The sequence below is a fragment of the Nilaparvata lugens genome, chromosome 1 (assembly GCF_014356525.2).
Source record: "Nilaparvata lugens isolate BPH chromosome 1, ASM1435652v1, whole genome shotgun sequence".
NCBI classification, from domain to species: Eukaryota; Metazoa; Arthropoda; class Insecta; order Hemiptera; family Delphacidae; genus Nilaparvata; species Nilaparvata lugens.
Genome location: NC_052504.1, coordinates 31,381,115 through 31,408,317, shown reverse-complemented (window position 1 = coordinate 31,408,317; position 27,203 = coordinate 31,381,115). Strand labels below are relative to the sequence as shown.

General features: G+C 32.7%; 3 protein-coding genes across 4 annotated transcripts in view; 1 reads left to right on the top strand and 2 right to left on the bottom strand.

The window, feature by feature from the left end:
• LOC120350787 (odorant receptor 23a-like) overlaps positions 1-22,961 on the bottom strand; it is a 46,492-nt gene extending 23,531 nt beyond the window's left edge. The window contains exon 1 of the mRNA XM_039425616.1: positions 21,818-22,961. Coding sequence (XP_039281550.1) covers positions 21,818-21,930 — 113 coding nt within the window. The 5' untranslated portion in view covers positions 21,931-22,961. The remainder of the gene's footprint in view (positions 1-21,817) is intronic.
• On the top strand, positions 12,480-13,632 carry LOC111053340 (ubiquitin-conjugating enzyme E2 L3-like). Its single transcript, XM_039425642.1, has one exon. The coding sequence runs from the start codon at positions 12,599-12,601 to the stop codon at positions 13,061-13,063; it is 465 nt and encodes a 154-aa protein (XP_039281576.1). The 5' UTR covers positions 12,480-12,598; the 3' UTR covers positions 13,064-13,632.
• A 1,010-nt stretch (positions 22,962-23,971) lies between the features above and the next one.
• LOC111053339 (BRD4-interacting chromatin-remodeling complex-associated protein-like) overlaps positions 23,972-27,203 on the bottom strand; it is a 36,573-nt gene continuing 33,341 nt past the window's right edge. For both annotated transcript variants that reach the window (XM_039425629.1, XM_039425634.1), the window contains 2 exons: positions 26,801-26,931; positions 23,972-25,817 (listed from right to left, as the gene is read on the bottom strand). In XM_039425629.1, coding sequence (XP_039281563.1) covers positions 25,723-25,817; positions 26,801-26,931 — 226 coding nt within the window. In that variant the 3' untranslated portion in view covers positions 23,972-25,722. The remainder of the gene's footprint in view (positions 25,818-26,800; positions 26,932-27,203) is intronic.

The following is a 27,203-nucleotide window of genomic DNA, read 5'->3' as shown; positions in this document are numbered from 1 at the left end:
TCTGAAAGTCATACTGCTGTTCATGAATGACCTCGTGTTTGACTAAGTAACCAATTAATCTAGACTTGATTACTTTTTCCATTATTTTTGAGAAACCACTTAACAGGCTGATTGGGCGGTAATTGGTTGGGTCCTTAGGATCCCCCATCTTATGAAGCAGTATCATATTCGCTAACTTTAAACTAACAGGGAAGAGCCCTTCTAAAAAACAACGGTTTATTATTACTGTTAATGGTTTAACAATGTGTGGAAGTATAATTTTCAATGTTCTATTGCTTATTTTGTCAATTCCCGGAGCAGAGTTATTGTTGAGAGAGTTAATAATAGCTGATATTTCACTTTCGTTTGTGGGTGATAGGAAAAAGGAGCCATGACCATTTACAGAAGAGTTCATGAACAGATTACCATGAGATGCATTGGGATTATTACTTATCAGCTTTTCAGCGAAAGTTTTACCTACTTCAACAAAATGACGATTTAAGATGTCTGCATCAATTTTAGGAACAACCTTTTTACGGCTCTTACCCAATAATTCATTCAACGAGTCCCAAACTCTCCTAATATTGTTTTTATTCTGATCAATCTTGTTTTTATAATAATCGCATTTACACTGTTTTAATAATTTATTAAGCATATTTCTGTAAGAGATGTTACGGCTTTTAATATTACATTAGAAGGCTGTTTAGAGAGCTTTTTAAAAAGTTTATCGCGTTTAGCAATTGCCACAATTAAAGTACAATATGTACTTTAACTGTAGCCTGTTCTACATGCGATGAAATCTTATCAGTCAAAAAAAGCATTTGATCATCCAAGTGTAAATTAGGGCTTAACACCTCACTCCAATTTTCTTTTTGAATAGAAGATAATAATTTATCATAATCAACTTTATTGTAATAATTAATAGGTTTGTCAGACCCATCAATATCAGCCGCAAGATCAACGTGAACACTAGTACAAAAATGATCAGTTATATTAGTTTTCATAATAGAGCTGATAACATTATCAGAATGAACGAAGAGTTCTTGAAAAAAATGTGATCGATACATGATTCAGTATTGTTATAAATTCTTGTAGGTTTATTTATGTAGGATTTCAAACCATTTAACGATAATATTTCAAAATATTCACTGGCTAAATTAGTATTTCTATTCAAATGAATATTCATGTCACCAGCGAATATTACGTTAGATTTATTCCTTAGATTTAACAAACAGTCATTCAAGCTGTTCAGAAAAATATCAACATTGGATGAAGGCGATCTATAAACAGTGATAAACAGTTATCTTTTCGCTAACTCCTGGCACTTGTATATCCAAACAAATAGAGTTGGTTTCATTAATCTCACAATTCAGCTCATCCACAATCAAGTTACTTTTAAAAAATATACAGATTCCGTTACATTTATTGATTTTCCCTATTCTATTAATTACTGAATAACCATTTAGGTTAAAATTGAACTCATTATCATCGACCACCCAAGTTTCACTAAGAATTATAATATGAAAGTCAATTGAACAATTACTAATTACGTAAGAGAACTGATTGAAGTTTTTTTTCAATCTTCTAATATTTAAGTGGATGACATTAAAAAAAGAGTTGCATTCTCTATTACCAAACAACTCAGTTCGACACTGGAAAATATTCTCAATTTCAATTGTATTGTAACATTCGAGGGAAATATGTTCGTCAACGTCATTGACAAGAACCATACTTAAAAAAAAGTAAGAAAGAAGAAAGAAAGAAAGAAGAAAACGGAAAGTTAAGAAGAAGATATGTAAAAGCTTAGAAGAAGCCAACATATGCACGTTGAGTCTCCACTATCTTATCGTAATGATTCATAATTATTAGAGAGAGAAAAAAGATGACCATATCTGATGCAAATAAAATCAATTATAAAATAACGAAACTACCGTAGTTACCTCGGCAAAATATATAAACTAAACTTAGAAATCCTAATCTCCAACCAGACACTCACACATCAAGAAATCCTGATTACTGATAATAAAAAGATGTTTTATAATAAAAATAATAGATGCTTTATAATAAAACTAATAGAAAATACTTCTTGAGTAGTTGCGAATGTGACACTGTGGCAGCCATCCACACTAAATTGAAAGACACGACGCTGCCAAAACACAGATTTGATTCCGTGGCTCAACAACACCGCGTCCCCCCACTCAATAATAAATAATAAATGTTCATAAATTTTTTTTTGAAAATTCGTAACAGAAAAATCAAGACACCCACTAGTTGAAGAGAGAATAATAAAGAATTTTAAATACTAGAGAAAAAATAATAATAATGAATTAAACAAAATTGGCTATAGATATAGATACCTTAATCATGTAGTAGACTAGGGCACAAACACTCACTCACTTTCATTCATACGAATGCGAGCTTTGGAGAACTGAGAGACCGTTTTCCCATTCTTTTTCCAAAATACAACACCATCTCGACTCCACACATTTTTAAATCCAATCTTGATACACAAATCTTTGAAAAACGTACGTCTTTTCATGGTAAGGTCCTCATGAATGGAGAATCCCATACCCTTCAAATCTCGTCTGCCCGTGATGACTAAGTTTCGCTTTTGGTAGCTGACAAATTTGATGAGAATTTGTCTGTGAACCACACGAGTAGAAGATGAGTCATCAGCAGCAGGAGGGTGGAGGGGGGTCGGGCGACCGACACGGTGGCATCTGTCGATGTCGTCCGGGCAGATTCCCACATTCAGCTTCTCATTCTGGAGACTAACGACGGTGGCGGTCACATTCTCACCTTGATCCTCCGGAATACCCGAGACACGAATATTATTTCTTCTCGAGAACTGAGCTAGCTCGTCTAGACGAGAATCGGAATCCTTCTCCAGCCTTGCGATGTTACTTTTGAGGGTGTCCACCTCACTCGCGAGCTTCCTAGTCTCGTCAGCCATAGCCTCGAGTCGCCCGTCAAGTTCGGCAAGCACCTTAGCGCTAACCTCGGCAGATAGTCGCTCGCACAAACGCTCCTCCAGGCGGGCAGCAATCTTGTCAATGAAGGCTTCGTTTGACAGCAGTTTTTCGAGGGCGGCTGCTATCTGGTTCTCCGTTGTCATAGCAACCGGGACGCCGTCTGCAGAATGCGGCCGGGCCTGGCACTTCTGCTGCTTCTTGTGTTGCTGCTGTTGTTGCTGCTGCTTCTGCTTAGCCGGTGACGGAGCGATAGCCAGGTTCTTATCTTGGTTGGAGTTGGCACTGGCAGCGGAACGAGTTAAAGCCGGAGATTGAGATTTCATGTCGAATATCAGTATATGCTATTTAACTGCGTAGGAATCAGATGTGAATGGAAAATGATAAGGTAGATCTGTGACAAATGTAATAATCAACAGATATGCCAAATTTCAATGGAAAATACGGTTAAAAATCCACTCTACAAGCACTAGAACTGGGAGCTCAACTACAAACACGTCAGCCTTCAACCATTTCTTATCTCACACTGAGATAAGAGTGTGACTTTAATGAACACTCTAAAAATAAAATAGAAGGAATGAATAAAAACATATCAACAGATATCCTTGATGTATCAATTTCAGAAACTGATGAAAACCATACAACTGAGCCATACACAGCAATAGTCAAAACAATAAACATGGATAAATTACAAAGAATAGTAAAAAAACTGAATACAACAGCATCACCCGGCATAGACAATATTAAACCAAAAAATATAAAAAATCACTTTGAAAACTTGAAAGAAATCCTATTACACTTATACAACACCATAATGAAAACAGGAAAAATTCCACCAAAAATGAAGACAACGATCCTCAAACCTATCTATAAAAATGGACAGAAAAAAATATACAAAACTATAGACCCATAGGTGCGATCTCCATTATAATGAAAATACTGGAGTTTATTATGCACGAAGACCTACTCAACTATTCAACACAAAACAATCTGCTGAATGAAAACCAATATGGCTTTGTACCCGGCAAATCTACAACACAACTGCTAGAAAAAGTATCATACAAAATAAATAAGAATATAGATAAAAGAGTAACAACCCTCGCAGTACTACTGGATCTGAGCAATGCATTTGATAGTATCCAGCATGAAATACTGATGGAGAAGTTGAGCAAGATGGGAGTATTGGGAATGGATCTAGAGTTATTGAAGAATTATTTCAGTAACAGAGAAACAACGGTGAAAATTGGAAACAATATTAGTAAACCAAAATCCCAAACATTTGGAGTCATTCAGGGTTCCCCTCTATCACCACTACTCTTCAACTTATATATAAGTTATCTTAAAAACTGCAACTTCAAGGGAGAAGTATACAACTATGCGGATGATACCATTATGCTATTTGCAAGTAAAAGTTCAACAACTGCAGCTGAAAATTTACAAAAAGATTTGAACACAATAACAAAAATACTTCCACAACAACTATATACATATAAACAGTACAAAGACAAAAACAATAGTATTTAAAAACCCAAAAATGAGTATAAACATTCTTGACCCAAACAATAGAGTTAAAAGTCATAACTATAAATGCTTCACCACTTTCAATCCATGCAACTGTAAGAAAATTAAACACTCAGATACAGTGAAATATCTTGGACTGAATTTTGACTCAAACATGAAGTGGCACACCCATTCCCAGATGCTAGCAAAAAAACTGAGGTACATAGCACATAGGTGTTACCAAATGAGAGAATTACTGCCTCTGAAAGCAAAACGAACAGTCTACTTCAGCTTGGTTGAATCTCAAATACGATATGGTATAACTGTCTATGGACATGCACCCAATTATATATTGAACCCAGTAAGTCAGCTGATCAACAGAATCAAAAGAATATTTTTCCAAGGAGTGGATACAAACACTTTAAAACTGCTCTCATTCAGAAACCTGTACAATTATATAATACTGCTGAAATACTATTTTGAAAATGCTTATTGACGTACCAATGAAAACAGATACAACACCAGACACACACAATATAGAACAACAGAATACTTTACTGAAATAGGAAAAGCTGTATTAGAATATTTTGTACCATCCATTCTCAATAGTCTACCGAATCATCTACAACATCTAGACACTTACAGACAAGTGAAAATAGAAATTAAAAATTACTACTCCACAATTCAATAGATAAAAATATCACTCTCACATTATTACCACGAAATAAACACATCTACAAATTTGTATTTCCTAGAAACATTTCCATCCATAAATTCAAATCTTGCAAAAATATCTCTGAGTATGTACAATGCCTCAATATAAGCTAAAATTAGCTTCATGGGGCAGCCACAAAAATATAGTGAGAAAATTTTAATAGATTCTCACTTCATGTAATTCCGTGCTACCAATTTATCCTGAATAGGTTGGATAGCATTTCTCAACTATTAACCTAAAGGAAGTTATCGGCTCCAAAATGGTAGATTCTTGATAAATTATGAATGGATCTATTGCTTATGAATAAGAAATCCAGTTTTCAGAGCAAATCAACTTATAATCTTCATAAGAATTTTGGCAATATACAACACAAATCCACAAAACAATACCTTACACACTTAAACATCTAGCATCATTACAAGCTAAAATACTCATCCATTTACACAGCTGAAAACAATGGCTACAGGCTTGTAGACACACAAATCAAATTATACAAACTTAGAACACCATAAACTGTTCAAAACTCAAATTAAAACATTATAAATTTCAATCAAACAGAAAAATATTCAGAGAGCACAAAACACTTTTCCATAGCCAGCCACCATTTTTTAGAGAAAAGCTAACAAGTACAGAGCAAAGCCACACCTCAAACCAGTGATGACATTATGAACACATCATGGATATTAAATTCCAAAAAAATTATAAATTACAAGTTTAGAATTTACATTTTACATTTGTTCTCAATAAAACTTCATTTCAAAACTGTTATTTTAAATTTACATATCCTCTATATTTATAATGATCTGTTAATTCTGTTAACTCTGTTTCGGTGATACCATGGAAAGTGCAACACAATTATTTACGATAAATTCTCAGTTAAAAGTTGTCCGCATATCGATTACTCTTATATTTACTATCAAGTATTATAGATCTCGAATTGTATATATATTATATATTTATGTATATATATGTATATATATATTATATATGTTATATATTTCTAAACAATATTTCAAAATATAGAATATCAAAATTACATTTGATTTAGCTTTATAATTTAAGGAAAATATCTCAATGGAAAGTTTAATATATATAAAGAATAGTTTTTAAAATTGCACATAAATTTAATAGATAGGAAAATTCAATTTTTTATTGCATGAAAATTTAGTATGTTGAACAAAAAAAAAATTTTTTTTCAATGAATTGATGAATTGTTACATTTAATTTTCACATAAAAATTTCAATAAATCAAAAAATGTTCTTTTCTTTCACTATTGACACGGTTGATTTTATCGATGCAAATTTTGGAAAACAGTCTGTTAAGGCACTCAGTATGAATTTCAGTTAAGTGTGACTCCAGTGTGATGACATCAATGTTGGGCTGATCCGAATACTTCTAGTGTTGGGCTGATACTTGTAGTCGACTGATGCATACCAAACTCGATACAGGTGACATCTCAGTTAGCATTGCCTCATGCTTGTAGTAGATGGCTGCATACCAAACTCAATACAGGTGACATCTCAGTTAGCATTGCCTCATGCTTGTAGTAGACGGCTGCATACCAAACTCGATACAGTGTCACATAAATTTTGTATCATATAATTATACAATGTACATTTCAGGCTTGAAATGACAATGTAAATTTTTTTTGGAAAAGAGATAGATGCTGCATACAGGATTAACTTAGGTGAGGAGTAATTTAGGTAAGGTTTGGTTTCTTGATATTTTCAGCTTTCAAGGTTTAGAGTTCTGCATACAGGAATAATTTAGGAGAGGATTTTTTTTTAATCAATTTCTTTCATGATACTGTGACTGTTATTCTGAATTCAAAGTTGCAAACGTGAACATGAATGGCAATTACCTCCAGGTAATGTGGTAGTGTTGAAGTTTGAGTTACATGGTCAGCAATAAGCGTTGGCATTGTCATTGGTGTATGCATTGGTGTCGGTATTGGCGTTGGCATTGTCATAGGCATTGGCATCAACATTGGCGCAGGCATTGGCATCGGCATTGTTGTAGGCATTGGCTTCGACATTGGCGCAGACATTGATGTAGACATCAGTGTAGATATCGGCGTAGTTATTGGTGTAGATATTGGCATAGATATTGGCGTTGGCATTGGTGTAGGCATCAGCATACAGATTCGCAGCTTTGGCATAGATATTCAATTAATGAGTCACACTAGTTCGAAAATCCAAATGTTCTTAACACTCTTCATGGCGTTCACTCTTGTTGTTGATTTCGAGATTCACGTGATAATTATTTTGATGTTAATGTCCATGCTGTACTTGTTATTTTAAAATGCTTATAAACTAAAAAGAAAATTTTGATTAGGCTACCAATACAAACTAATACACATGAAAATTATTTCTAAGTATATAATCAATATAAAAATAAAATTTGTTAACATCTTATTATACAGTCAGCAATACATAAATTGTGAAATTTCCTCAAACTCTATAGAGATATCAATTACAAAATTTTAATAAAAAAAATAATTTCATTTCCATTTATTCACTGTTTAAATATTTTATAAAAAGCAAATTATTCAATATTATTAATCATCGTTTGTTGGATACTATAGTTTATTTCGACTTTCCAATGTTCTAAACACAAACTACATTTCATGACAAAACTTTACTATCAATCATTAAACAAGAAATCATTCAAAACATCAATAATATTTCGCTTCAAAGGCAATCAATATTCATCATCTGCATCTATGGCAATCAACATAAGTAATCTGCATCTATGGCAATCAACATAAGTAATCTGCATCTATGGCAATCAACACAAAAAATATTATCTCATTACTGCCTCTCTAAGTCATAACCTCTGTTATTCCTCCTTTAGGCAATAATGGGTTTCCATCTCGAGAAACAATCACATATACCAGCAAAATTCTAATCAACAAACCCCACTAAAAATTCTACATACACTCCAGCATCCATTTCAAACGATAATCAATCATATCAAAATTTATAGAACAAACAGTATTTTAAATTTAGAAAAAGACATCAATTACAAAAACTTTAGAGAAATTTTAACCTTTAACTTATTTCAATTAATAATATATGACAATACGTTTTTATTTAATGAAAACATTATTCAAGTTAACTTTCATTTATATTGAACATCTCATATAAATATATGGCGACACAATTCATTGATACTTTCAAATTTTGAAGTTTTATTATTATAACAAAAGAATTTATACATAAGATTAATTTTCAGCATGTTCTAAATTGAACCATTTATTTTTTAAATAATTTCAGAATTTGAAGACTGTATAATAAGTACAAACCATTTCAAGATTTCAATACAAAGACGATCAAGATGGATAATGGGTAATTAAGTTCCCTAAAAAATACAAATATGAGAAAAAGGAAATTGGGTAAATAAATTTCCCAAATAATACAAGGAAGAGAAAGATTAATTAGAGCCTATCCTACATTTCAGTACTAAACTTTCATAAGGAAGTATATTTAATAAAATTTACTACTATGGAATTTTGTTGATTCCAAGTATGACTCTAATTTGTTATAACTGTGAGCTATCACTCCCACAAAAACAACTGGTGAAGGAAAAAATATTTTGACTATTGTGACTGGGTGGAGAGTTCCTAGATGTCTGTAAGGCAATGTGATAGCAGAGGAGTTGATCACATTGTCTGGCATTTCCTTTGTAGAGTAGTATTATGTCATCAACAAATATTTTCCAATAAATGATTTTTTTGCATGTTTATTTTTGAATATTTTTGTTTCTTCCATGTGTTGCAGGAAAATTTCAGCTAGTATACAGGAGATTGGGCTTCCCATTGGAAGGCCCTCTTTTTGACTGAAGTATTTTTGATCATGAGTGAAGTAATTTTGTGATGATATGATTTTTAATATTTCTATTAGCTCTCTGGTGTGTTCTGGTGAATTGTTCTTGTTGTTCAGGATTTTTTCATAAATAGCTATGGTTTCTTTTACTGGGATGTTGGTGTAGAGATTCTTGATATCAAATGATGCTAGAGTGGAATTATATGGAATGTGAATGTCTTTAATTTTATTTACAAGGTCCAAGCTGTTTTTTAAATATGCAGGATGCTGGTCTACTGGTATCAGTTTCCTTAGTTCTAAATCCATTCGTTTAGCTAATTTGTATGCTGGAGCTTTTTTGTAGTCTATGATAGGTCTTACTGGTGTGTTCTCTTTGTGGAGTTTGGGAAGTGCTTACAAAAGAAGATTACCAGACAGAATTGAACACTATAAAATATCTGGCACAAAACAATGGCTACTCATCCAATGTAATGGACAAAATACTTCACAAAATGAAAAACAAGAAACAGAAACCCCCAAATATGTCACACTAACATATTTCAATCAAAAATCACAATCCATAGCAAACATATTCAAAAAATCCGGCTTCAAAACAGCATTTAGAACCAACAACAACTTGAAAACCCAACTAAAAACACGAAAAATAGGCAGCTCACAATTTGAAAAGACAGAAATTTATAAACTAGAATGTAATACATGCCCAAAATTCCATATTGGACAGACCGGCCGTAACTTTAAAATAAGATACAATGAGCACATAAAAGCAGTAAATTCAAATTCAGAATCTACATATGCAGAACACTTAATAGCCACAGGACACAATCACAAAAACATACGACAGACATCTAAATCCTACACATTCTTAAATAAAGCCAGAGAATCTACACACTAGAACAATACACAATTTTTAAACACCTCCACTATGATAAATCCAACTTATTAAATGATCACCTTAACTTCAAATCGAATGTAATATTTTCCCACATTTTGGCCACACAGTCCAACCCATAAAAGCAAGCACCCCTGGTGTCAGGCTGATGAAGCTCCTCTTCAGGAGTGAAATGCATTCCTCAATACTCCAACAAAAGTAAGTGTTTTTTTTCAAATATTTACAAGTAAGACAGTGTCAGAACTTCAACAAAGTTATTATTATTATTATTATTATTATTATTATTATTATTATAAATGTATTCAGTGAACAAACACCAATATTATTGGCACAGTGTTGTAGAATATTTCTAAATCTTCAAAATTAGATCTAGTTGAAGGCTGTAAGTCAATCTTCTACGGCTGGAGCGTCATTGGAAAAAGAGAAAAAGAACTGTTTGCAGTGGAAAACACTCTTTTCCCACCATGACAAACCTGAACAATTAGAAAACTATGTAACTAACTCATGACCCCTTGAAGGTATACAGACTTGAAAATGGTATCAATAACTTCGTGAAGATATGTGGAAATAGATTATCCATTATGGTATTCTCAAAAATGTTTGTCATAATAGAAAAATCCAAGATGGCGGCCGAAAATCCGATTTCAAGAGTTTGAAGTTATATTTGCCATAGCAAAAGTTGTTAGAATTGGATAAATATTTTGGATATTGTAGTATGATTATTTTTGTGCTTCCAGATGGCTGAATTGATCCTATATCCTGGACATTATTAAAATTACAGACGATTTCTTGAAAATTGACATATTTTTGCCGCCATCTTGTTTTTTCATGATGACAAACACTTTTGAGATTTCCATCTTGGATATCCTCTTTCTACACATCATTATAAAGAGATTGATACCATTCCCAAGTCTGCACCTTCAAGGAGTCATGAGTTACACGGTTCTCTAATTGTTGGGATTGGCATTTGGTGGAAAAAGAGTGTTTTCCACTGCAAACAGTACTTTTTACCGATGACGCTCCAGCCGTAAAATATGGACTTACAGCTTCCAACCAGATGTCATTTTGAAGCTTTGGAAATATTCTACAACACTGTGCCAATAATACTATAGTGTCTGTCTACTGCGAATACATATACAGAGTGGAAAGTAAAATATTGTCCCCGAAAAATGTATGTTTCAAATTTTTGAAGTTGAATAAATAATGGAAAGAGTGGTCGAAATGAAATGATTCTTTCGAAAATCACTGTTCGGTTTATTCTGAACACTTGGTGGTAAAACCAATCCGATATCTCTCATAACTGAATAACAAGCGATATAAAAATTTCTGTCAATAATGACCGCCATCTTGTATTTTTCAATGATGTCGAATATTTTTGTTGTTTCCATCATCAATATTCTTATTCGGCTTGTTGTAACGAAGAGATTGAGACCATTTGCAAGTCTCTATCTTAAAATAGTCAAGAAAAAATCGATTTTATAGTTCTAGCTTGTACCTCATGCGTATGGAAATACGCACCAGAAATCATATGTAGCGTTTTCTTTGGAGGGCGCTGGAGAACTCATTTTTAGACGTACAGCGCATGAAGATATATCGTTCCAAAGTTGAAAAAACGCTCTAAATTTCATAAATTTGAAATTTCTCTGTATCTCTTGCACAAAAAAGTTATAATAGAATGAAATTTGAACAAATTTAGAAAAAAGTTTTTTTAGGCTTTTGAAGGTTGTAACTAAACAAATATGCGTTTTAGAGGAAAATTATATAAATCAAAAATTTTACAAATATTTTCGTCTAAAAAACGGTTGAATATCTTCAACGGTTATTGAAAATTTGAAGCGATATAGCAAAACCCTGAAAATATTGGCGGCCATCTTGTTTCCGAGGTGTTTGCCTGTGATTTCGACTTATCATCATCACGATCCTTATTATGCTAGACCTAACGGAGAAATTGAGACATCTTCCACGGCTGTTACTCAAAAATGACCACGGAATGACATTTGCGCCCGGACTATACAAAGAACATCCCATTTCTTCCTTCAATCAATAATAGAATATGATTACATACATTAAAATTTATTGAATAATCGTACTATTATATTATTTTATTTACAGTGTCGGTTCTACAAAAGCCGGAAGTTTTAACCATGGTTAATTCCACGAGAACCAATAAGAAAAGCAGTCTTTTCAAAAAGGCCTTCTCTGATTGGTTCTCGTGAAATTAATCACGGTTAAAATTTAACCGGCTTTTGTACAACCGGCCCATATTCTTTGCCAGACTATCATGAGTATTATGAGCGTCCTGATGAATCACAGTGAAAAATCATCGCCTTCTAAATATCGTTCAAAGTTTTCAATATTGATAAAATTTAATACATTTTTGTAGATCTATCCATTTTTTTATTTTATGAATTTGTATTACTAGTATTTTTCAGTAATGTCCATCCATTTTGTTAATTTATATTATTTTTCTAATTTTAACTATTCAATAATTTCAATATTACTATTTTTTCATATAATTCTTACAAATAATTACTGGTCTGTATGAGAGTTTGCAACTCTGGTTTTCCTGTAGACTCTTTGATCATATTAAACACGTGGCATTTCTATGATTGTTGTGCAGTGAGCGTGCTAAAAGCTTGAACACATGTTTTAATTTGTAAAGTTATTATAATTTCTACCAAGTATTGAAAATAAACACAGAAGAAAAATAAGTTTTTAGATATGGCTTCCAAAAGAAGATTGCAGAAAGAAGTAATGGATATTAAATCTTCAAATACAAAACAGTTTCAGGACATTCAAATGGACGAGATGAATATGTCTTCACTGCAAGGTCTGTTGATTCCGGCCACTCATCCATTCAACTTAGGAGCTTTTCGGATTGAGATAACGTTTCCAGCTGAGTATCCTTTTAAGCCTCCGCAATTAATTTTCAAGACGAAAATCTATCACCCAAATGTCGATGAGAATGGCAACGTGTGTTTGTCGATTATAAGGCCTGACAACTGGAAGCCAGCCACCAGATTGTCGCAGATCATCGACTCACTCGTCGCTCTTATTGACAACCCTGATGCAGAGCACCCTGTCAGAGAGGATATAGCCAAAGACTACATCAAAGACCGCAACAAGTTCTTGAAGGATGCCGAACAATTCACCAAAAATCACAGTGAAAAATTGCCGTCGAATTAAGAAGTTTGGTTTAGTTTCTAGTTTATGTAAGTGCTGAATCAAACATACCGTTCTTGATAATGACCGTTTTTGTCCATCAAAAGCCTAACTTATAAAGTATCCAAGAGATGTTTCAGTGTTAACAGAATACTTTATCAAGAGCTAAAATACGTAATCTACAAAGAATTGATAAATATATTTGTCCTGATAAGCTAAGTAGCCTATTGTGTTTTGTATTTGAAAAAATAATAGCCTACCGCAACTAAGTTTTTTATTATTGTTAAAAAATCAGTTTCTATAAATTATTTTATAGTGTTTGTTTCAAGTTATATTTGTGAATAGTCTAGAAAATAACATTGTGAAGCTAATCTTCTATAAAATAATTATAACAGATTAAAAAGAAAACTTTATGAGAGTTTTGCTTTGTAGATTAAGGGAATAGGCTAATTCTATGGTTTCTTGTGCATGAATAAGGAAATCCATCATTTTGATAGAGAAAAGCAACTGATATTACCTTTATAAGATTTTCTTTTAAAAATAGCACACCCGCTAACCAATCTTATCAATTGAAATTATAGAAAACCCTTTAAATTAAACAATAAATAAGACTAACCTAAATGAAAAATGATTTTTTTTTTTAATATGATACAATTTTGGGCTTTGCCATCAGTTTTTTAAAAGTGCTTGGTGAGTACCTACCTATTAGGTCTGTAGCAGAATTTTATACCATAGATTTTTACTTTCCGTGCCCTATTACCATAGGTAAGGAAAGTATTGCTTTCCGAAAAAAATTAAGGTATCCCAATTTCTAAATTTCTATACGTTTCAAGGTCCCCTGAGTCAAAGAAAGTGGTTTTTGGGTATTGGTCTGTATGTGTGTGTGTATGAGTGTATGTGCGTCTGTGTTCACGATATCTCATCTCCCAATTAACAGAATGACTTGAAATTTGGAACTTAAGGTCCTTCCCCTATAAGGATCAAACACGAACATTTTCGATCAAATGCAATTCAAGATGGCGGCTAAAATGACGAAAATGTTGTCAAAAACAGGGTTTGTCGCGAAAAACGGCTCCAACGATTTTTATCAAATTTATACCTAGAAAAGTCATTAGTAAGCTCTTTCAACTGCCACAAGTCTCATATCTGTAAAAATTTCAGGAGCACTGCACCATCTATGCAAAGTTTGTTTTTAGATTCCCAATTATTAGGCTTCAGATACAATTTGAACAAAAAAATTCAAGTGGAAAAGATTGAGCATAAAAATCTCTACAATTGATGTTCAGTAACATTTTCACCTAAAAGTGGAAAAGATTGAGCATAAAAATCTCTACAATTGATGTTCAGTAACATTTTCACCTAAAATTAAAAATAAGCTCGAAATTCGAGAAAATAAAATTATTCAATTGCAAACTGTTGGCAACTGTTGATTCTATTCACTAACTGTTGAATCATCCACTATGAAGAGATAGCAGACTTCGTGTGTCTGCAGCGCTATTGTCCTGTCACCAGCTGGCTCAGATCTTAGAAAAGTATACTTGAGATGCGCGTAACACTAGCGTCAGTTGATAAATTTTCATAACGGCAAGGAAAGTTGTGTGAGTGCACACCAGATTTTTTGACTTACGATTTTTTACGGTCTTTATAAATTCTATTATATTGAACTATACCGTACTTAATTTAATGTCTATAATAATTTGAATGAGACTATACTAGCCACGAAGCTAGTATAGGTATTTCTAGTTGATAAACATTTGTTTATTTATTTATTTTACATAAATACATACATGGAGACAACAGGTTAAACCCTTATATGTCTCCTTGAAACATTACAACATTCTTCATTCAAAAAATTAGATTTAAAATAAACATCAAGCTGAGAATAAAACAAGAGTAAAATAAAATAAGAACAAAATAAATTATATAACAAAAAAAAAGCATCTTAACAAGAGAAATATGTGTTATTTATTAAAAAAAATCCTATCTTATAGCTAGGATTCCCATCTATCCTGAATCTATCTTATCCTATCTATTGCCGAAACTACTTTCCAAGATAAAATATGGGAGGTGGGAAAATATGCACTTAAAATATCTTACATGGGTACAAACCATGCAATACAGAAATAACAAAGAATCATGTGGGCACTGAGAAGAAAAAAGAGTCATAAAAAAAGAGAGAAAGAAAAATGTCATACGGAAACCTGGCTACAAATATCTATCCTAAATTAAGCCCATCAGAGTGCTGCGGAATCTGCCACGAGAGCACCCAAAGACGTCTAGGCGCCCAGAAAAGAGATTGAAAAGCCTTTGGATTCTATTAATTGGAGAGTTATAATGACTCTCTGTTCTGGAGCGTGTTACAAGAAAAGAAAATGAATAACGACGAGCTATGGATGATATGTAGATATTAAGTTTAGAAAGTAAATAAGCAGAATCTATTTCATTGTTAAGTAAGTTGTAAAGGAAAATAAGGGATCTGACATCCCTCCTTGATTTTAATGTTTCAATTCCAAATATACACCTCAGCGTATCAGTTGGGATATCAAATGGACAGTAGACAGTAAACTTCTTGTAATACATATATCTCAAAAATTTGTTTTGTAAACGCTCCAGAATGAGAATTTGGCCATTGCAATATGGATTCCAGATCTCAGAGGCATATTCTAGGAGATTTCTAACTAGTGACTTGTATAAGAATAAGAGAGGGGCAACATCACTAAATGGTGAGCATGTCCTTAAGATGAAACCCATCTGCTGATTAGCCCTACTGCATATGAGGTCCACATGACAATTAAAAGTAAAATCACTGGTAAACACCACACCGAGATCTTTGAAAGTTTTCATCTCTTCCAAAGGGGTGCCACCAATATTATATATATTTTCAAAAGGAGCCAACTGTCGAGTGAAACTAATAACTTTGCACTTGGCCACATTTATTTTCAGTTTATTAGTTTCACACCAGACTAATAAACTATCAACATCCCTCTGAAGGTTAATGCAATCATTGACATTCTTTATTTCTCTGAATAGTTTAACATCGTCAGCGTACATGAGGCAAGAAGAATTTTTAACAAATGAAGGAAGATCGTTAATGAATAATAGAAAAAGTAGTGGCCCAAGATTAGAGCCCTGTGGCACGCCAGATGAACAATAAAAGGAATCAGATTTATGATTATGTATCATAACATACTGCAATCTCAAATGTAAGTAACTCTCCAGAAGTTTGACTAAGTTATCACAGAAACCCATTACTCTGAGTTTCTTAACTAACAATCTGTGATTTATTGTATCAAATGCCTTAGAAAGATCTGTATATATGGCATCAACCCTTCCCCCACCGTCTAACACTGTGGACACTTCATTGCTGAATACCATTAGATTAGTTACAGTGGAGCGCCCTGGTAAGAAACCATGCTGCTCCTCTGCAATAACTCTCTTGACCTGTCCAAGTATAATTGCATGTAGTACTTTTTCAAAAATTTTGGAAAAACAGTTCAAAATAGAAATAGGTCTGTAATTCCTTATGTCTGTTCTTTTCCCCGACTTAAAAACCGGGGTTATTCGAGCAATCTTCCATTTTTCAGGGAATTTAGAAGTTTTTATAGATAGATTGAAAATAAACTTTAAAGGTTCAAGAAGAACTGCTGCACAACCCTTAACAATAAATGTGGGAACAAAATCAGGGCCTTCAGAGCAACCAGATTTTAATCCCGCTATAGCAGATAGGATCTCATCAGAAGAAACATGACCAATGCCTACACTCAATCCCAGGCCGCCAGACATCCCCGGACCACCCCCGCATTCATCAGATGCAACAGGTGTATCAGCCTCATAAACTGACTCGAAGTAACGTGCAAATCCATCCACAATATGAGGACCAATGTAGGACTCCCCACTCAGCGTCATAGTCGACTCCACAAAGGATGTCTTTCTCTTGCAATTTACGTATCTCCAAAAGTTTCTCACATTACCACACAGACCAGATTGAATGGAATGTATATAGTTATTATATGCTAAAGTAATTCTAGTCTTCAAGGAGGTTCTCAAAGTTTTAAAAAGATTGTCGTGATGAGGTGAAACTTTCCTCTTCCTTGCACATTTATTCTTCATCTTTAGATCAGATACTATATCTGCAGAGAACCAAGGAGGATATTTAGGATTGTGCTCTTTCACTTTAATTTTCGGAATACAATCATCCAAGTGTGAGTACAGTATTTTGTAAAATTCATCCACAGCCGAGTCGACATCAACACAACCGAATAAAGAGTCCCAGCAGCGGTCTCTCAATCCACAGTAGAGTTTAAGATAGTCTCCCTTAGGATAATTATAACGAAATTCCTGGGTATCGGTTGAAGCATTATCAGTCCCAGAATCTGAATATGAGGCCTCAACAAATAATGCAGGATGATAGCCGTCTTCAGGGAGGAAGGAATCATCACTCCTGACAACTTCAACGTGGAAGTTACTTAATACAAGATCCAGAGTCCTACCCAAATTATTCACAACTGAGTTATACAAATTTAAATCATAAAAATTCAAAAAATTATTTAGAATCCTAGCTCTAGATGTTCCCAAAGAAAGATCATAAGTGCAGGAGGTTATTTCTGGTAAATTAAAATCTCCAATAATCATTAAATTACCATTAAGTAAATCGTGAAGAGATTCAATATATTCTAAGTATTGGAGATAGGTGTTCGACTGAATTGATGGAGGTAAATAGACTGCATTTATGTGATAATATGTTGCATTTAACTTCAATTTAACTCCTACCGACTCATAATCATTATTAGCTACGGAAAGCTCATCACATAAATCAGCATGCAGTGATCTTTTAACTGCAATAAGTACCCCCCCTCCCCTCAGACGACCATCACCATCACCCCTATCACTCCGATAAACACTATAGCGTTCATCAAAAAATTCGGAGCTGGCAATACCATCATGCAACCAGGTTTCCGTCAACACAATAATATCGTGATCAGTGCTTAGTAAGGATCTATAAAAATTGGAAGATTTTGTGCGAAGTCCTCTTACATTCTGATAATAGATAGACAAGTTGGAAAATAACATAATTGACTAAGACAAGAACAATGAAAGTTGAATAATAGTAATAAAAATGAGTATAATGTATAATAATAAATATTAATATTTAGTATACGGTAATAATAATAAGTATGTGATTTAAGCCGTGATGCAAAACATAGGCTACAACACTCAATCAGGTTTAACTCATCAGGTTTTAGATTCGGCTCTCAAGCTTGAAATAGAAACGGTTCTCAACGAAGAATATTAGAACGAGAGAGAGAGATAAAATATCAAAAGAGATTAGGTTAAAGTTGCACTATACAGAAGTCGGTCAAGATTATCAGTAAGAACACTGGCATTTCAGATATCGCACTTTAATGATTGTAATGGAGCGAGAATGGAGAACGAATGTTTATATATTCCATTCAAATAACACTTTGGAGCAGAAAAGTTGAGAGAATAATGATTCTTTATATGTAGAAGAAATAAAATGGACTCTACAATAAATAAAGATAATAATAAAAATAAAATTGAACGGTGAAGGAGAGAGAAATAGAGAGAGCTAAGTGAAAAGAAAAATCTAGTCAAAAATTTCAGTGCCTACATAAATAAGAACGTTAGAGAGTGAATTAATGATAAGAGATCAAGTAGATTCGAAGAGCGGAATGGTCACCACCCCAAAATCCCGAGGAATCAAGCCGTATAATACAATTGAAAGAAATGAACAAATAAATAACCAATAATATTTAAATATAGAAAAATAAATAAATAGATGAAAAGAAATAGAGGAACGTTTAGAAAAAAAAACCTCGAGACTTAAACTTGTTATACACCATATGAAGGAAATTCTAACCGGAAAAATTCAATTAATAGATACAACTATATGAATCCAGAAGTATGGAGTTAGTGACCCCGCCCACACCACTAATGACCAATTACCAGAAATAGAACCGGAAAAATTACAGTATAGTATCATGAAGAATAATAAATTACAATTTAAGATACTGAAGAGAAATTTATGCATAATAGAGTTTATATTCAGGCATAATATTCATTCACCATTCTTATAGCTCATATCCAAATATCATAGTTCATTAAATTAATACAGGACGGTATTCAGAATACATAATAGTCCATTTCAAGTATTAGACGAATTAACTAGACAGGATTCGATCACCCTCACGCCAGAGGATCCTACCATCAACACTCCACACATTCCTGATTCCCACCCTGCTCGCCGTTTCAAGTAGAAACTGATGTCTTCGCCGAGTGAGATCTTCTCCAATAGTGACAGCCGAGTCCTTGAGCCGCCTCCTCGCCGTCAGGATCATTCGTCGGGTTTGGTAGCTCACGAATTTGACCAGTATAGCCCGAGGTCTAGGCCGAGTATCGCCAGGCTTCGATGTGAGACGACCCACACGGTGACATCGATCAATCAGCGATGAAGCGATCTCAATCTTCAGCTTGTCGCGACATAGATTTGTCACAAGCTCCATGACGTTTTCTTCCTTTTGCTCCGGTATACCAAATATTCGTATATTGTTCCGACGCTGATATTGTTCGAGAGCGTCCAGCCTACCCTCGTACGCCGCATTGCTCGCTGCCAGCTGGTCGTGCAACTTGGTGATCGCAGCCGACATCGAGTCCTCCCTCTGTTCCACGGCCGTGAAGCGTGACTCACACTCATCCAGAACACGGGCAGTAATCTTTTCCTCGAGTCTATCGTTGATCTTATCAGCAACACGATCAACCAGGGTGTCGAGAAACAAGTCATCTGATAGCAGTTCAGTGATGAGCTCCTTAATCAGGCGTTTATCAACAATCAACCCCTCGCCTTTGGAACTAGATGAGGAAGAGGAGGGGCGACGCTCGGACGATGACGAACTACTCTTATCGCCAGCAGCCCTGTCCTTACCGGCTCCAACCTTGCCACTGCTCCTCGTTGCAATAGGTGTATTCACCATTTTAAACAAAAACACTAATAACTTTCAAACGAGTTATTATCAATACGTATATTTTCATCTACATAATAGGTAAATGAAATATAATATTCATTGAAAATAAATCAAAATCTGGTTTCAACTTAATTTCATTGATAAATTATATGTATATAAATTATATACATCAATTATAATACTTGATGTCGTCGTTCTTTACTGGGAATATTAACACTATGAGAAAAATAAAAATAAACTTTAAAAATTGCAATCAATCAAACTTTTAGTTTGACCAAGTCAAGAAAATTTAAAATAACTTATTGCAGTTTTCCCACAAATTGGTTAATAATACTGTACCAATAAGATAATTTACATTATTAGGTACCTGATCAGATAGCGATAATGGCTGACAATTTTACTGATTACCGTACTTGTTTTTCCTCATAGGATGACCCATTGATTTCCAGCTTGTCTCCTGCTAATTCATTCAAGTGACGTTTGGCTTTTCAAAGTAAGAAACATTCTCAAGAGAAATACCAAATATTTCGATTTCTAAACACAAAATATTAAGAAAGCCAACGTTTAGGGTTATACACTGGATAGATTCACACAGCCTTTCACAATGTAAATCAAAATCACAAAGATAAATGCATAATATTATTAAAATTCTGAATCCAACGGACGATAGGGTAGAATTACATTGAATAATAGCGATTTATTTGGTGAATTTGAACTCTTTGAACTGATGACGTGACTGACATGAACTGAGCATACTACTCCAGTAATAACTTTCATGAAAAATATTGTGCGGGTCTAGCAAGAAGCTCTCATGTGGTCTACTGGTCGCTTCAAATTTCTTTCAAACGTTAGAAATTTTTCTTCAACAGCGGTAAAATTTCTATTAATCTTATTCAAGCTATAGTTCATTTTTTTAAGGTAGATGTGAAATTCTAAGAGAGAAAAAGAGACATGATTCAATGAGTGAGGACTGGAAAGAAGAGACGTCATAGAATACCTAAAAGGGAAGGACTTATGATAGAGTATGTGAGGGCTGCTCTGAGGTATAAAAAGCAAATCATACGAATTCAAGTATTATTGCTTTTTCTTTAATCGGTGGTTATTTTCTCTGTTATAAATGGATTATCTTATAAGTAGAAATCTTTGGTCGTGTATACTACTACCGAGCATCTATCACAGTATTTTTTCAATGTTTTGACATTTGAAATCTGTGCATGATATTGATTTCTATTCTTTTGAAGACAGTCTCTTCAATAATGAAACGCAAACCAAGCCAATTTTATTTTGTATATACAATATTCAATATAAATCTCAGTACCCTTTTGAATTGTTTTGTCACAAAATGTTTTGGATATTAATGCCATTTTCAAGACTTGAAACCTCCTGAGCAATGAAGTAAACAAATGACGTAATAAGTGAGACTGACTACTTGTCAATTTTTCACACCATTGAACCGTCTTAACTGGATTCTACTTGACTTTACTTTTCAAGACTTGAAAATGGAATTAATGTCCAAAACATGTTATGAAAAAACAATTTAAAAGGGTACTGAGATTTATATTTTTATTTATATTAAAAGTAGCCCTAAATAAAAAAGACAAAGAAGACAATGGTATCGAATAGGGAAGAAATAGGAACGAACATAGATAGGGGTGTTTTCCACTGCATATAGGAAAATTACAATAGTTTCCTTTTTTAATCTTCTAAATAGGCTATCACTTTCCATTAGCCTATAGAAAATGTATTTTGGAATATACTTCTCAAATAAAGTAGCCAATTATTTATTAATAAGAATTACCTTATCAGCAGAACATGTTGCTGAACGTTGCGACGAAGCTGGTCGTAGGATTTTGTCTGCTTGCAAGCCTCTCCCAGGATGTCGACTTCTCCACTCAGTATGTTGATAGACATTACACTGAAAGTCACGTCTAGTGTTCCCAGGGCAGAACCAAAAGCACAAGTCGCAAACTGATTGAAAAACACAAAGTAATAGTAGGCCTACACATTTCCACTTTCTCCCAAATTCCATGGTGTTCGAAAAGGAATCATGTACCTTTTCTCAGTTGAGTTTGGCAAGTAGAATCTGGTTGCTATAGCGTAAAATAATTGCAGAATACAAAACATCCAGATCAGTGATTTGAAAAATAGTAAATTCCAACTATCACATTTCGCTTTCAGACCAGTCTTACAAGCAATGGATTTCTCTTCAAAATCTCCATAATTGTTTTCAGCAGCTTCTATCAACCGATTCATGCTGGAAATCCTCAGAAGCAACAAGTAATTTAAAATTACTCTGCCAAATAATATGAAAATAAGAGTGCCTCTGTCATTGCTTGAATATCAACACTGACTATTGAATGATGGAGTGCAAATAATATGCAAATGCAAGAGCTTGTTAAATTTGCCATGATTGCTAAAACTATTTTGTGATTAATTTCTCTCAAATCTGAACTTTTCCATAGGCCAAGCATAAAAACTGGATTTTCATTATATTGATGTAACATTCATACTTCTCTGTACTTGACGATTTGAGAGAATTTATCAAACGAGTTAGTTGCATTGTCAGCCTTCAGGACAGGACAGGCCTCCTTACTTGCAGCAATTATTAATCGATTGGATGGGTTTTTGTAAATTTGTAGGTTCAATAAATTTGATTCATTAATCCTGAATTCCTCAATGATTTTTGCTTCTTCTAATCTTCAATTAAGAAGTATATGTGCATTGATACCACCTAAAGCAATGGGTGCAAACTACAATCTGGTTGCTGAGATAAATCGTTTCAAAACAGCCTACTGGATTGTGGATTCCCAAAATAGCATCAAGGCTGAAGAAAGTATGGTAGAAGGCGTATGATGATAATATTAATTATTTATATTATATATTACTATAGTATGAGAATATTGAATTCTAGGTCTTAATAATTTACTAAACTTTCTCTTTTGAACAACCATTACTGCTTGCAAGATGGTTATGTAGTACGGGTAATTTCTTACACATTTTGTGATAGAATGCATATTTCATGTTATATTGAACTTTCGTAACTAAAAAAAAATTAGTTCTCAGATCTGTAATAAAGTTTGATGAACAACCAAAGCCTTCAGAATCAATTTATATTATACTTGAAAAAAACATTAAATTTTGTTAATGTGAATTGTTTCATAATTTGATAAATTTATTCTAATTTTACAAAATATTTTTCACTTTTTGTACAATTTTTAAAAGCTCTGTGAAATTTGAATTGAATGAATGAATAGTCGTGTTGAATAAGCTTCGACTTTACTGTTATCTATTAATAAATAATTCATACCTTCCAAATTCTCAAGTTTTGTTCAGGAGTGGAAACTATGTTTTTAGATCATTTTATTAATAAATCATCGTCATGGAAAATGATTGTAACATAATGGCATAAAAATCATTAAATCATTCGATATTATACTTCCATTCCATTAATCGAAGAATTTCTTATATTTTATGTATTATTTATAGGCCTATATACAGCTATAGCCTATCATTCCTCTATTTTATGTATTATAATATACAGGCCTACATAATTATATATCCTATAGTTCCGCTGACAGATAATACGTTTTATTGGAGATATTCTTGAATCTTGCTTGAATGATTTATAGAAAACTTTCTCCCAAAACTTTCATAGCTCTCTGGTTCTCAGCGTATCATTCAAGAAACAAACTTTCCAAAAGCAATTTAGTAATTCATTCAAATAGTCAGTATGGAATAGTTAGTGAAATTTTTGCTTCCAAATTATCTGAGCTACTATTAATTGATTCTGTTCTATGAGTATAAATGTAACTCAATAACAAGATCTGCTAAAAATCTATTTGAAAGTGAAACAAAATATTTTTACATACAGTAATGTTTACATCGAAAGTAACGCTGAATCTTTATAACAGCTATGGTAAGTAGAGAGGAGGTGATTTGATACATTTCAAAATCACCAGGAAAGTGTTTATTTCAATTACAACTCCAAGGTATTCAAGGTTTACAGTGAATTCGCTAAATGCTTTGAATATTAGAGTGTAAATTTACAGTGCTAGTGATTACCGCAAGGAACGTATCATAAATAATAGAGTGTATCGCAAAAATATTGAAAACCATCCATAGAACTCTGAAAGAGAGGAAGCCTCATCACAGCTCGAATTAATACATATAGAATAATATTTATTTCAGTTAGAGCAGTATGAGATTCACAAGAAATAATAAACAAGAAATTCATGTCAAGAAAACTGAAAAATAAGTATTCAAATTCAGGCTTCCTTCAAGAATGGTTGAAGAATAAATACTTTAACCACATTATAAATCACAGACAAAATAACATAACACAATGAAATTAGTACCGTATTCAACTATATCATGTCCTACTAATCTTAAATATAATGAATCTTATGACTATTTTCTTAATACTTCATTTCTACTATCTTATCCAATATTTTTTGAAAACTCACGAATTTATTGAATCTAATATTATGCTCACATAAATTAATTTGATATAATGATTATTATAAGTCAAGGTATTATAATATTAGCTATTACTGTATTCATAGGTTGTTGAATATTGCAGTAAAATTTTTGATTGAATGAATTTTATTTAGATGCAGTAGGTAGGCCTTCATCGAATTACTAAAAACAGTTCCTATCATGAAACCAGAACCAGATAATTATAGGAAATGGTGAATGCCTATCAATAATAAAAACTAATATCATGATCACAAACTCATTTCTTAAAATTTCACAGAGTAGCAATACACTGCAAACCTATTTAATAGGTAATACCTTATTGGTAGGTATTCCAATGGAATAATAACCTACTTAATAGAAGATTCCATATGAAACAAATAATAGAAAAATCGTTTGAAACATTATTAAATAGGTCATATCATTTAAAAATAAAGTAAAAATAATCAATACTCTTTTTTGGAATAATTTATATATTCAATAGACCATTTATTCCAGCAACATAAATCATTCTATTCGCAAGTAAAAAGCATTATCTTTTACAACCATCAGTCTGATCTCTTATAAAAACTCATAATATAAAATAATAAATAAAAGCAGCAATGTAATATAACATTCATGAAATTATTGCTAAAATACTCGTACAATTGGGCACGCTATGTTTGACAAGTCGAGACCACCAATTAAGAAAATAATTTTACAATAATTGAATGATTAATTTTAAAATTACAAGCTTTTTCGTATATTGCTTTCTCCAAGTATTTAATAATACAGTATATTATCTTATACAAATAGGCCTAAATTTGATTGTCAGTTTACTGAGTGTAACAATTTTAGATCCATTTAAAAATAATAATTTCATTATTAATTCCATGTAAATTTTTGAAATTCATAAATTCAAGTTATTGGATAAAGTTCACTGAGTGTAAATGAATATCATTCAAAAATATCCATTATATTCAGATCCATTTAAAAATAATTCCATTGTTAATTGTATGTAGAATTCTGAAATTCATAACTCATAAATTCAAGTTATTGGATAATATTTGTTAAACACATAATATGTGTTTAAGACTGATATGTGTATAAGACTGGTAAAATATATTTATCACATTTAATATATTATTATATTAAGACTAGGAAAATACATTAAAATAAATATAGGCGTAATTATTGTTGATTTAATAACTAGCAAATGGAATAGGAACTTGGATAAAGGATAACCATTTTTTATACCTGCTCACCAAATCTCATTTTGATAAATAAATGATCCGGCGCATTAGGAACTTCTTGGATCAATTCAATCTGTCTTTCATAACACAGTTCTGAAAAAAACGTAGAGAAACATAAATTATAATAAAAATTCTCAAAAACTATATTTCTTTTCAAGCATCCTGTTATATCCTCGAAAAAAAAGGATATTTTGCTGGCCAACAAACGTGATCTGAAGAATGGGTCCAAGAATATGTGTTCAATATTTGAAGTCGATTGGTCAAAAATAGGGTTATTCTGTAGCATATGAAAATAAATCAAGTCTAAGCTGGAATTTCCTTCTCTCATTCAGAAAATGATCTAGTTTCGGATCTAGTCTGAAGGATTGAATAACTTCTACAGGTTGTAGGAAAAGTAAGAACCTGGTTCCCCATTTTTTCGATTAATAAATTATTGAAAATGTAGTTTTGATATAAATTCAAAAATGGGTTTGTTATTTTATATTATGTTTGTTTGGGAAACAAATAAATTCATTGGAATGATCTATGAGCTCAGTTGCCTTAAATAAATTATATAAATTGAATTACTGATTATCAACGAAAAACTGCCGAGATTGTGAAAATGAGGAAAACATTGTAAATTTCTTGATTTTTTTTAAATGAACAAATCTAACTTCACAAATACATTTTTACAAAATCATTTACGAGTACTTTACATGAAAGAGAAGATTCTGTTCTGCAATTGAAGACGTACCATTTTTTATCACATCGTGTTACCGAGATACACAGCTTAGAATATAGAAAGAAACATTTGTGTATGGAAATATTCACTCAAGATTGAATTCAACTTCCACTTATGATACATGATTTTAAAAATAAAATGCAGGTTTGTATCATTCTGAGGCTGTAATTAGTATCGCGTTCTTTGATTTAATGAAATAAAGAATTCTTAGAATTCAAATGTTGACGCAACTCAAGTTTATATCAACTATGTACAAATTATTTGAAATAAATGAATTTAGCTTTTGTACTTGAACACCAGAAAACCATGTGTAATGCATATTTTCAAGTCAAACATAATCTGTAACCGAGCTTACCTAAAAGTATTGCAAAGACGCCAGCTGCTCTATCACGGCGTGTTATTTCAGTAGGGCAAATTTGAACAAAACTTATCAAATTTCCATGCTTCATCTGCAGCTCTCTCAATTCTGCAATAATGTCGTCTTTCCTGAAAATTCAGAAATACTTATTAAATGGAGTAAGTAGTTGAGATATAAAATTGAGAGACACATCACTTCAATACTACTGAAAAATACCTTAAATTAAAAGAAGTGGATGGTTATAGTACAAGTGACTATTTTAAATTTCAATTGACTCAAGTTTAAGAAGATTTTTTATAAGCTCGATTCTTAAACTTTTTAAACGTTGTAATTTCAAATAATTTCTCATGGATGTTGATTATTTTACAACTTGAATGACTGAAGTTGATAAAGGTATGAA